This window comes from Sapajus apella, unplaced genomic scaffold (genome assembly GCF_009761245.1).
Source record: "Sapajus apella isolate SASKATOON/1434 unplaced genomic scaffold, GSC_monkey_1.0 scaffold81, whole genome shotgun sequence".
NCBI lineage: Eukaryota > Metazoa > Chordata > Mammalia > Primates > Cebidae > Sapajus > Sapajus apella.
This window is the reverse complement of record NW_022437021.1, coordinates 4,626,140-4,638,709: the sequence shown is the minus strand read 5'-3', so window position 1 is coordinate 4,638,709 and position 12,570 is coordinate 4,626,140. Positions and strand designations below refer to the sequence as shown.

The 12,570-nt window shown below is 44.8% G+C and overlaps 1 protein-coding gene across 1 annotated transcript in view; it reads left to right on the top strand.

The window, feature by feature from the left end:
- The first annotated feature begins 10,669 nt into the window (after positions 1-10,669).
- Positions 10,670-12,570, top strand: part of GATAD1 (GATA zinc finger domain containing 1) — an 11,720-nt gene continuing 9,819 nt past the window's right edge. The window contains exons 1-2 of the mRNA XM_032252969.1: positions 10,670-11,208; positions 11,990-12,115. Coding sequence (XP_032108860.1) covers positions 10,957-11,208; positions 11,990-12,115 — 378 coding nt within the window. The 5' untranslated portion in view covers positions 10,670-10,956. The remainder of the gene's footprint in view (positions 11,209-11,989; positions 12,116-12,570) is intronic.

Below are 12,570 nucleotides of genomic sequence, written 5' to 3'. Positions count from 1 at the left end.
AGGCAGCAGGAGGAGCAGAGTCAGAGAAGGAGACGTGACAATAGAAGCAGAGGTCAGAGTGATACAACTGTGGTCTTTAAAGATGGAAGAAGGGGACCATGAGCCATGGAATGCAGGTGGCCTCTAGAAGTTGGAAAAGGTAAGGAAATGGCTTTTCCCTACAACCTCTAGGAAGGAACCAGTCCTGCCAAAACCTGGAGTTTAGCCTAGTGAGATTGGTTTTAGACTCATGACCTCCAGAACTGTAAGATAATAAATGTGTGTTATTTTAAGTCGTTCAGTTTGTGGCATTTTAACAGGAAATGAATACAATGGGGAATGAAGGAAGGTTTCCCAGCAGGGTCCCAGAGAAATCTCCTAGAAAGGTTACTCGAGATACAATGTGCAGAATGGGCCAGCCTAAGCCAAAGTGAGGCAGAGACAGAAATCCAGATAAGAGACGGCAGTGGGCTTTGCCATAGTGCCTTCCAGCCTGAACACAGTTCTTAGAAAACCACTACTGCCGGGCACGGTAGCTCACGCCTATAATCCCATTACTTTGGGAGGCTGAGACGGGTGGATCACGAGGTCAAGACATCGAGACCACCCTGGTCAACAAGGTGAAACCTCGTCTCTACCAAAAATACAAAAATTAGCTGGCCATGATGGTGCGTGCCTGTAGTCCCAGCTACTCGGGAAGCTGAGGCAGGAGAATTGCTTGAACCCAGGAGGTGGAGGTTGCAGTGAGCCGAGATTGTGCCATTGCACTCCAGTCTGGGCAACAACAGCGAAACTCCGTCTCAAAAAAAAAAAAAAAAAAAAGAAAAAAAAGAAAACCACTACTAAATGGACCAAAAATGGTAAAGCAAAAGGTCCCATTAACCTCTTGGAGAACACGAAGACTCAGGCAAGCCCTGCTGCTGCCCTCCTGTTGCACGGAGAGTAACAAGGGACTTGAGAAGGACACTGCTGAGATAGCAAAGGCTCGGGCAAGCAGAAGGCCAAGTGGGAAGGCATAAATAGAAGTTCTGAACAAAATGCCTTGGAGACGCAGATGCAGTATGGGAAAGATGTCCCATCTCCTCAAATTAATCTCCAAATTTAAAAAAATTCTTTGGGATTTTTTTTTCAGTACATGAAACTGTAACTCCAAAGTTTATCAGAAAGAGTAAAGGTGTTAGAATAATCAAGAAAAAAATTATGAGGAGGAAGATTATGGTGGAAGGGATGGTGATTTACTTTTATCAGAAACCAAAAGATTATACATCTATATAATTAAAACTATGGTAAGAGCGTGGCAATAGATAAATAGATCAATGAGTTGGAAGAAATTCAAGAAACAGACTGATGTATATAGGAGAATTTAATATTTGATAAAGGTGAATTTCAAATTATTGTCCCATGGTGTGGGAAAAAAATAGCTATGTACTTGGAAAACAAAATAGAGCTTAATAGCTATTTCACATCTTAAACAAACATGCATGCCAGATGAACTAAAGATATTATCATAAGTGTTAATAGCCATAAATATTCTACAAGAAAATACAGGAATATTTGTGTAAGTCTTTGCATGAATGATACTATATATGAACTGCTTTGGCTGGGTGCACTGGCTCATACCTGTAATCCCAGCATTTTGGGAGGCCAAGGCAGGAGATCACCTGAGGTCAGGAGTTTGAGACAAGCTTGGCCAACGTGGCAAAAACCCGTTGCTACCAACCATACAAAAATTAGCCAGGTGTGGTGATAGATGCCTGTAATCCCAGCTACTCAGGGGGCTGAAGCAGGAGAATCACCTGAGCCTGGGAGGCAAGTTGCAGTGAGCCAAGATTACACCATTACACTCCAGCCTGGGTGACAAGAGCAAAACTCTGTCTCAAAACAAAACAAAACAAAAACTGCTTGGCAGATTTGGAGTACAGCAGCACTTTAGATACCATAACAAATATTAAATGCAAAATTTTAAACACAATATTTGTGATATTTACTATACCATAAGAAAAACTTTAACAAGGAAAAGATGGACAACCCAATAAAAAGATGAGAAAAGGCCAAGCACAATGACTTACAACTGTAATCTCAATGTTTTTGGAGGCCAAGCTGGAAGGATTGATTGCTTGAGCCCAGGAGTTTGAGACCAGCCTGGGCAACATAGTGAGATCCGATTTCTTAAAAAAAAAAAAAAAAAAAAAAATTAGCCAGGCATGGTGACGCATGCCTGTAGTCCCAGCTACTCAGAAGGCTGAAATGGGAGGATTTCTTGAGCCCAAAATTTCAAGGCTGTAGTGAGCTATGATCATGCCACTGCATTACAGCCTGGGCAACAGAAAAAGATCTTGTCTCTAAAAAAAAAAGGGAGAGAGAGAGAGGAAAGAACATAAAATAGGCAACTCATATGGTCAATAAACTTAGGAGATGATACCTCACAAATAACCAAAAAACTACAAGTAAAAACAAAAAAGACTGGCAGAGATTAAAAAGATAAGTCTCAGTTGCAAGGCTGTGAAGAGATAGGTACTAGAGAATCCAGGGCCACAAAATGACCTGCAGGGGCCCTGTACACGTTTGTCTTCAAGGGTCCCTTCCTCCAAAAAATACTAAAAATTATATGTTATGAGTGGATGGGTATAAATATGAATATAATCCTGTCTGGAGTCATTATATATCACATCTTCATGATTATATGCACTTTTTTTTCTTGTTTTAAAAAATTAAAATGTTTTTATGGCCCCTAAAACTATCAGGGGTCCTAGGCACTATGCCTAATTGCCTAGTAGGTGTCAGTCCTGGGACACCCTCATGGAGGCACAAACTTTTGGAGGGTGGGTGGCAATTTAGCAACATCTATCAGAATTCAAAATGTGTCTTACTTTAGACCCAACAGTTACATTTTTAGAAATTTATCCCATAAACTTATCCATACAAATAGGCAAAGATACATGTATAAAGAAGTTCATTACACCATTCATTGTTTGTAACTGCAAAAAATTTTAAACAGTTTAAATACCTATCAGCAGGGGAATGGTTAAATTAACTTTGGCACAGGAACAGGCAGATATATATGGACTAATGTGGAGAGTTCACTGTTTCACAGTTTTAAATTTACAAACTAACATTAGAGAATAACATTGAGCAAGATCACATTAATGTTGTATATACACCCACACTTTCAGAGACTGAAAAGCTAAACTATAAATGGTTCATATGATCATCTCACCCAGCAGAGCTGGGAAACACACTCTGAACAGTATGAATTTTTACAGTGAGCATCTATTACTCATATAATAACAGAAAAAGATATTTACATTTTGAAGAGAAAAGGAAATATTTGTCTTTTTGATAAAGTTTGGACTCCTCCGAGGAAAGGAGTCTTCCTGCAGAGCTGAGAGGCACTAGAGGGTGCTCAGATAACCAAGTTGATTTCCTCTCCAGTGGCTTGCAAATCATAAGGAGAACAGGCAGCAAGATTTTCAAAGCACTCAAGAACAAAAACAAAACCAAAGCCACAGGCAACTGACGTTTCCTCACAAAACTGTTTTTGCCTGGTGCCTGAATCACAAAATGAGGCTTTCACTTGGCCCTCAAATAGCTCTCCCAGCTCCTGAGCCAGTGGTCCATCATCCAAAGCCTGGACAGGCACTGTACTGAGAGGCAGTGTTCTGAGTGACAGTTAGGAGAGTGGCAGTTGGAGCGGGGGTGGGCCTCGGTGGAGGGGCCCTAAGTCAGGCCCAATCTGCCAAGCCTCATTCTGGTCAAAGAGCCATGTCAATGCACTCCTTATTTTCTTAGGCAGGTTTGCACCCAAATCTCCAAATCCATTTCACGTCAGCGAACAAGAGGCTCCTGGAGGGCGTGGTGTGCTGCGACCACGTCATAACTTTCTGCTAAGCAGGAGAAAGATGTTTATGAGACTCCACCGGAGGAGCCCACCAGAAATCCTGCACAGTTATTATGTTAGTGCAAAAGTAATTGTGGTTTTTGCCATTAAAATAATAGTGAGAGCCACAATTACTTTTGCACCAACCTAGTATTTCAAATAAGTAAAACTCGTGTGTGATGAAGTGTGCATTTTCTTTATGGTAACGATGATGATGTTGGTACAGGGAGATGGCTACCCATGGGCTCTCCCGATACAGGCAGTGTGGTGAGAGAAGTCAGATGACCAGGCAGGGACAGCTTGGATGAGCTCCTCTGCCCAGGGATTTCTAGTCAGGGAGGGGAATAGGAGCAGAAATTTGTCCTGAATGAAGGCTGTTGCTGAGAAAAGGCTAATCGATACATTAACTCATTCATTAAACTGCTAATTAGTGCATGTCTACTGTGTGCAAGGAGCAGAGAAGTGGAAGAAACACAAGAAGAAAAAACATATTTCCTGTCCTCAAGATGCTTATAGTCAGTTGGAGGAGACACAAAAGTGAATGCCTAAGCGAGAAGGAAGAGCAATAGAAATTAACAGCTACATAATTCTGGGCTTGATACCTAGGTGACGTGTTGATCTTTGCAGCAAACCACCATGGCACACGTCTACCTATGTAACAAACCTGTACATCCTGCACATGTACCCTGGAACTTAAAAGTTGAAGAAAATAAATAAACAACAGCTATGTAGAGTCAGGGAGTTGGGAAAGATGTAACTTCCATCATGGGTCTAAGCTGATTCTTGAGAGATGGTTGGAGTTGGGTGTGAAGAGTTGGGAGGAGGCACATTCCAGGCACCAAGAACACCCTGAGCCAAGGCACGATGATGGGAACTGTGGGGCACATACTCCACACAGACAGTAATGCCAGTAGGTTATAACATAGATCGTGTGACATCAGTGGAAGACAAAAATGTCATGTTCACCTCCTAAGACTAAAAAAAAAAAAAAAAGGTCGATAGGAATATCTGCCCTGGTTCTCCTCCCTGAAACCTTCCAGCAGTTTCACATGTCCCTCTCATTTTCTCCCTGTCCAGTCCTCAGTATCTCTTCTAGTTTGTTGATGTAAATAGGCAATTTGAGGTAATTTTTCCAAAATGTAATTAACATGATTGACATGATTATACGTGAGGGGTATAACTACTGACTTGACCAAGATCCAGTCAAAAGAAATGCTTCCTCCTCCTCCTCCTTTCTTATCAGCCTCATAGTTGACATTAACAAGGCACTTACTAGATGTAAAGTTGTTTATAACCTCACATGAACTACTTTGCGTAATCCTCACATCAACCCTATGGGGTATGTTCTCTTGCTCTCCTCATTTAACAGGTAAGTAAGGCCAGGCATGGTGTCTCACGCCTGTAATCCCAGCACTTTGGGAGGCCGAGGTGAGTGGATCACAAGGTTGATTGAGATCATCCTGGCCAACATGGTGAACCCTATCTCTACTAAAAATACAAAAATTAGACAGGGATGGGGGGTGGGTCTGAAAAAAAAAAAGAAAAAAAAATTAGATGGGCATGGTGATGCCCGCTGTAGTCCCAGCTACACGGGAGGCGGAGGCAGAGCAAGACTCCATCTCAAAAACAAAAACAAAAAAAAACAGATAAGTAAAGAGAGGCTCAGGGCAGTGTTCTCCCCACCCCAGAGATATCCAGGAGAAGCGTGCACTGTCAAGGAATTCCACATCTGCCCATACTCATCAAGACACAAAATGTGGTGGATGTGATCTTTGGAAACATAGAAAATATGCATGCAGGCCAGGCGCAGTGGCTCAAGCCTGTAATCCCAGCACTTTGGGAGGCCAAGGTGGGTGGATCATGAGGTCAAGAGATCGAGACCATCCTGGTCAACATGGTGAAACCCCGTCTCTACTAAAAATACAAAAAATTAGCTGGGCATGGTGGCGCGTGCCTGTAATCCCAGCTACTCAGGAGGCTGAGGCAGGAGAATTGCCTGAACCCAGGAGGCGGAGGTTGCGGTGAGCCGAGATCACGCCATTGCACTCCAGCCTGGGTAACATGAGTGAAACTCCGTCTCAAAAAAAAAAAAAAAAGAAAATATGCTTGCATATTTTACGTATCTGCTTTTTTTTTTTCCGATCTTAAGAGTTTTAATTAATGAACCATGTAGCATTTAAATCATGCAAATTAGACTGCATGCTGGCACTGACAATCCCCTGGGGAATTCAGCATTCTTCTTTTCCCTTACTGTGAAATTTACGGGCATAGGAGGTATTTCTGTGTCCACAGCTTATACTCACCACCACCACCACAATTTTCTCAACCATCCCACAGATACCAAATTGTCTCTGTGAGCTCTGGGTCCAGGCTGAGTATGTCTCTCTCATTGTGTCCTATGGTCTGACTCTGTCCCCCCAATTTTCATGTGTTGGAATTTAATTGCCAATGTGATAGTCTTAAGAAGTAGAGCCTTTGGGAGGGGAGTAAGTCAGGAGAGTGGAACCCTCGTGAATGGGATTAGCAACCTTATAAAAGAGCTGGAGAAACTTGCAATTGTCCCCATTTGCATTTTCTGCCCTTCTACCATGTGATGACACCTAGATGGTGCCATCAATGAAGAATGGGCTCTCTCCAGACACTGAACCTGTTAACATCTTGATCTTGGACTTCCCACCCTCCAGAACTGTAAGAAATAAATTTCTGGCTGGGCACGATGGCTCACACCTGTAATCCCAGCACGTGGGAGGTCGACACTGGCAGATCACCTGAGGTCAGGAGTTTGAGACCAGCCTGGCCAACATGGTGAAATCCTATCTCTACTAAAAATACAAAAATTATCTGGGCATGATGGTGAGCACACGTAATCCCAGCTACTTGGGAAGCTGAGGCAGGAGAATCCCTTGAACCCAGGAGGCAGAGGTGGCAGTGAGCTGAGATTGCACCATTGCACTCCACCCTGGGCAACGAGAGTGAAACAAGAAAGAAGGAGAGAGAGAGAAAGAGAAATTTCTGTTCTTTACAAATTATCCATTCTCAGGTATTTTGTTACAGTAACACAAATGGACTAAGACATTGTGTCAGTCTGTGAGCTCTCCCCTGGCCAGGCCTACTATGGCTCCAGTTCTTCTTGGGGCACCAGCAGAGTGGGAAGGGGGTTGAGTTGGAGCCTTCATTACGGCTCCTTAAGTTCTTTTCTCTACCTGTTTCCCTCCCTCACCCATCTGAGCCCTATCACCTTCTTCTCTACCTAGTAGTCCCCATTTGTCCACACATACACTACTGCTATGCTACGCTCTAACACACAAGTAGTTGTCATACTGTAGCTACTACCGCTTGCAGAAGCCCCATTAATTGGATTAGAACCATGAGCCAAGCACAATAGCTGATGAAATCTTTACACAGCCCTGAGGTGGACAATATCATCTTCACTTTACAGATGAACTGCTTCAGAGACAAGGTCCAGTGGCCAGCCCTCAAACGAGGTACTGTCCACTCTGCACTACTGCACTCCGGCTGGGAAAGAGTTTTAGGGTCAACAAACTGCTCTATTTTCTTCTTTTCCATTTGGTACTTTCTCTTCTTGTTTATATTTTTAAATAAAAGTAATGCATACATATGGTGAAAAAATGTCAACACAAAATCAAAAACTCCCTCATCACCCCTGTTAACATCAATTGCCAATAATTCTTCATTTTAAGTTCTAAAAACTTAAAAATGCAGCACACACACACACGTTTCTAATTTACACAAAGTGATCTTATTTTATACTGTTTTATAAATTGCTTTCTTTGTGTCTTAATATCTGATTTTTTTTTTATCAGCACATATAAAAACCTCAAATACTTTCCTGTCACACTGAAAATAAAATCCTAAGTTCTTACTTTGGCTATTACAATCTGATGCTAAAACTCAACAAAGATATTACCATAAAGGAAAAGTATGAGTCTGTGTCACTTACGAACACAGATATAAAAATCTTAAACAAAATGGTAGTAAACCAAACCTAGCAATATGTAAAAGGGATAATATATCACAACCAAGGTGGTTTCACTCCAGGAATTGCAATGTAAATTTAACATTCAGAAATCTGTCTGTGTCAGACATTAATAAAGAGAAAAAACATGATCATCTTGTAGAGAAAACCATTTGATAAAATTAAACACATTCATGATAAAAATAGAAATAGAAAAGAAGTTCCCTAACCTGATAAAGGGAATCTACAAAATCTATGGTGATATAGGTCAGGATAGTGGTTCTTTCTCGATAAAGGGCAAGAGGGGGACTTCTGGTAGTAATGTCTATTTCTTGATTTGGTTCCTTGGGTGTGGTTGCTTGTGATAAACTGTACACATATGAGTTGTGTACTTTACTGTATGAGCATCATACTTAATTTTAAAAGGCTGTAAAAAAAAATATGGGGCAGCTGCCATGGCTGCTTCTGCAAAGTCTAAGCACTGGTGTATATGCTGCAGCTACGCCCCACTGCCAACAGGAAGGGAAGCAGGGAATCATATTTGTGACTAAAGATGATCACAAAACTCCAACCAATGTAAAGCTGGTGGCTAATGACCTCAGTGATCCATACTCAGCACGGACTCACGCTGCCAAATGAAGACAGTAACTGGAACTGCCTGTGCCTTGGGGGAATGGCCAGCGGCCCCTGTGGGGAACAGTTCAAGTTGGCCTTTTTCTGCTTCCACTATAGTGCAGAGGATCTCAAGGGGAAAGACTGTGTAGACCAGTTCCGGGTCAAGGTGGAATGCATGTAGAAATACCTGGACCTCTATATCCGAAAGTGTGCCCTCGATCACGTCAGGGTCAGCCACCCCGAGTGAATATCAGAACAAGAGGATGAGGAGGAAGAAGAGGAGAAGTCCCTGGAATCAATCCTTCATGGATACCGAGGGACAACTGTACATGTGGATATTGACCTGATCCATGGCTGTGTCTTGTAGTGGAGAGGAAGCTGGTGAGCTATGGGCCAAAGTTTTCGGTGAGTGAGAGGGAGTAACTTGCAGATGAGTTGCAAGAAGAGGTATATGTTACTAAATGGAGAGAGACATTCAGGAGCATGGAAATCAAGCCCCTAGATTTTCTCACACTGTAGGTGAGGAAAAACTTTCTTCTCACCCTCCCCTCTTTTTTTTTTTGAGACAGAGTCTCTCACTTGCTCTGTCCCCCAGTCTGCAACCTCTGCCTCCCAGGTTCAAGCAATTCTCCCTCCTTAGCCTCCCAAGTAGCTGGGATTACAGGCACCCACCACCATACCTGGCTAATTTTTTTGTATTTTTAGTAGAGATGAGATTTCACTATGTTGGCCAGGGTGGTCTCGAGCTCCTAACCTCAGGTGATCGCCTGCCTCAGCCTCCCAAAGTGCTGGGATTACAGGCGTGAGCCACCGCGCCCGGCACAAACTTATTTTTGTTAGGAAAACTGAAACTTAGAGGGAGGTTGACTGAGCCACAAACCACACCCCAGGGGGCTGCTCCAAAGCTCTCCTCAAAAGTGGTGCCAAGGGCAGCAGCTATGATGACATCCAGTTCACACAGAAGTGTCTCTGTTGATCACCAATTAACAGTGAAATTGGGATAATATCTCATTCCAAGGCTGTCAGAAGCACTAAATGTGGTTTTGTGACATAATAGGCATTTAATGTTTCTCCCCACTGCTTCCCCCCCAACCCCAGTATATTCATCAAGATCTTTCCAAGGATACTAAGTCTAGGAAACCCAGGATCATGAAGAGAGGCCGAGAAGGAGACTGATTTCTCTGGCAAGACCTGTACTGACTAGTGACATTAAAAGAGGCAATCTGGCTTCTCATACTGTGCTTGTCCCAGGCCAGCTATTTGTCAACGGCTGGGCCCTCAGAGCCAAAACTGTTTTCCAGCAATGCTAAACCAGTTATTAAATTTTCTTCACATTCTCCAGTTGGAATACTCTTCAGAGTCCACAGGACATGCAACGATATTACCTAATGTCTGCAGAATGTGTGCCTGGCATCTTAGGCTGTAAACTGTCTCAATTTCAGTTTCTAATATGTAAATGTCAGTGGATGACATGTTCTGAACCCCTTGTTGATGTCCGTAAATGGCATGCTCTGAATTCACCTAAACAAAAGAATGACGGGTTGGGGGAGACATCGGAGGATGTATAATTTTTAAGAGTGTAAAGGGGTCCTGAGTAGGATTGCGAGATATTTATTTCATTTTTTTGGAATCTCACTCTGTCACCCAGGCTGGAGTGCGATGGCGCGATCTTGGCTCACTGCAATCTCTACCTCCCGGGCTCAAGCAATTCTTCCGCCTCAGCTCCAGTGTAGCTGGGATTACAGGAGCCCGCCACTGTGCCTGGCTAATTTTTGTATTTTTAGTAGAGACGGGATTTCACCATGTTGGGCAGGTTGATCTTGAACTCCTGAGTTCAAGTAATCGGCCCTCAGCCTCCCAAAGTACTGGGATTGCAGGCAGGAGACACCACGCCAGGCCTGGATTGCCAGATTTAGCACACAAAAATACAGGACTCCCAGTTAAACGAGTCTGAGATAAACCGTTATTGCATAGAATGCTCTTGTGCAAAAAAAAAAAAAAAAAAAAAAAAAAATTATCCGTCGTTTACCTGAAAGCCACATTTAATTGGGTGTTCCGTATTTCACCCGGCAAATTTTGGGCCTGAGACCAAAAAGTTTGAGAAACGCGCCCCTGAGCGACAGCAAGTGGAACTGCAGCAAGCTCCCAGTAATTCCGGGTGCTGCACTTCCGGTCAGGCGGTCGGGCTGTGGGGCCCTGGGGCCAGCTCATCGCCGGAAGTCTCCGTGGGCCGGTGCCCGGCGTTCCTCGCCCGCCAGGTCCGTCCTGCTTCCCAGTGCCTCGGGCCTCCCGGGGCTGGTGCTGGGCGCCGAGCCGGCAGAGCTGGCGGAACCGCTTCCTGCCTCCAGAGGGCAGCGGCCGCGGCCTAGTCCCTTCACGGGCAGCTCGGTGCCGTCGGCCCCACAGCTCTTACTATCGCCGGGAGTGGCTGGCCGACCAGTGGGCGGCCGGGCCAGCCTCCGCCATTCCCGTGTCTCTGCGCCCGCGGGGGCCGCCCGAGCCGGCCACCATGCCGCTGGGCCTGAAGCCCACCTGCAGCGTCTGCAAGACCACGTCGTCCTCCATGTGGAAGAAGGGCGCTCAGGGGGAGATCCTCTGTCATCACTGCACTGGCCGGGGCGGCGCGGGCGGCGGGGCTGCCGGCTCGGGGGCGGCCGGAGGGACTGGGGGCAGCAGCGGCGGCGGCGGCTTCGGCGCGGCGAACTTTGCCAGCACCTCCACCGCCCCTCCGCAGAGCAACGGGGGCGGGGGCGGCAAGCAGGTGAGCTCCTCCGGCCTCTCCCGAATAGGCGCTAGGCGGGCCGGGGCCGGGCCGGCGGGGAGCGGGCGGGCACAGGCTTCCCGGATCGCGATGCTCCTGCCGGGCTGGGACGCCTCCCCACCTCCTGTTGAGATCTTTGGTTTGGCCCATTCCGAAGCACCTGTTATTGTAAGAAATTCAAAGCATAAGGAAGCAAGAAAATGTAAAGCCCTTCTGAAAATCTCAGTATACACACGTCTACGCAGTCGTAAACAGGGTCGTGCCACAGATGCAGGACCTCATTCCTTGTTAATAAAGGTTTTGTCATATCAGGTTATGAAGTAAGGATTATTGTCATTACTGTAAATGGCAGCTTAAATATTCCATTGTAGGAGGTGCTATAACCTAATACTTTCTCTGGCCTTGGGGAGTAAAGTTGTTAAGGCCTCTGGCCTTAGGGAGTAAAGTTGTGTGTTTTTCTCCTGTAGACACAACAAATGAATAGGTTTTGTCTTGGCCTAGACTGACTCCTACTCCTGCCTCCTGCCCTATTATAAGCAGCTCACACCTTCGGGAGGCTCTGTAGAGGCTTGTCACGCGAGCTCCGATTCGGGGTGCTGGACTTGTAGTTTTAGCCCAGTTACTATAATTATCCCGTTTGAAAAGCAAAGGCGCACTCTTAATTGCTGAATGTTCTTATAAAGTGCATACTGCGGGATCCTTGTAAGATTGTTGTACTGGGACTGCAACCTTTCTACACTTCTTACTTCTTTCTCTTTTCGTTCTTTAATTTGTGTAACAGAGTAAGCAGGAAATTCACAGGAGGTCTGCTCGGCTCAGAAACACTAAATACAAATCTGCTCCGGCTGCTGAAAAGAAAGTTTCCACCAAAGGAAAAGGGAGAAGACATATATTTAAATTGAAAAATGTAAGATGTTTGTTGACAGTGCCTTTTACTGTAATGACGTTGTGTATATCCTGCCACTGCCTTCATTTCTCCCCACTGAACTTGGACTCTGCCCTTGAAAGCCCTTCCTCAGTATTCTGGGGATGGTCCAGACTCCCCTAAAGGGAATGAACTCTGTTGCAGGAGGCTTACTGTTTGTAAAGTTAATAATACTCTTTTTTTTTTTTTTTTTTTTTTTTAGCTTTTACTTTTTCCCCTGGAAAATATAAAATACGGGTTTAAAAGAAATATTGCAGGGCGCGATGGCTCAAGCCTGTAATCCCAGCACTTTGGGAGGCCAAGGCGGGCAGATCACAAGGTCAGGAAATCAAGACCGCCCTGGCTAACACGGTGAAACTCTGTTTCTACTAAAAATACAAAAAATTAGCTGGGCGTGGTGGTGCGTGCCTGTAGTCCCAGCTACTCGGGAGGCTGAG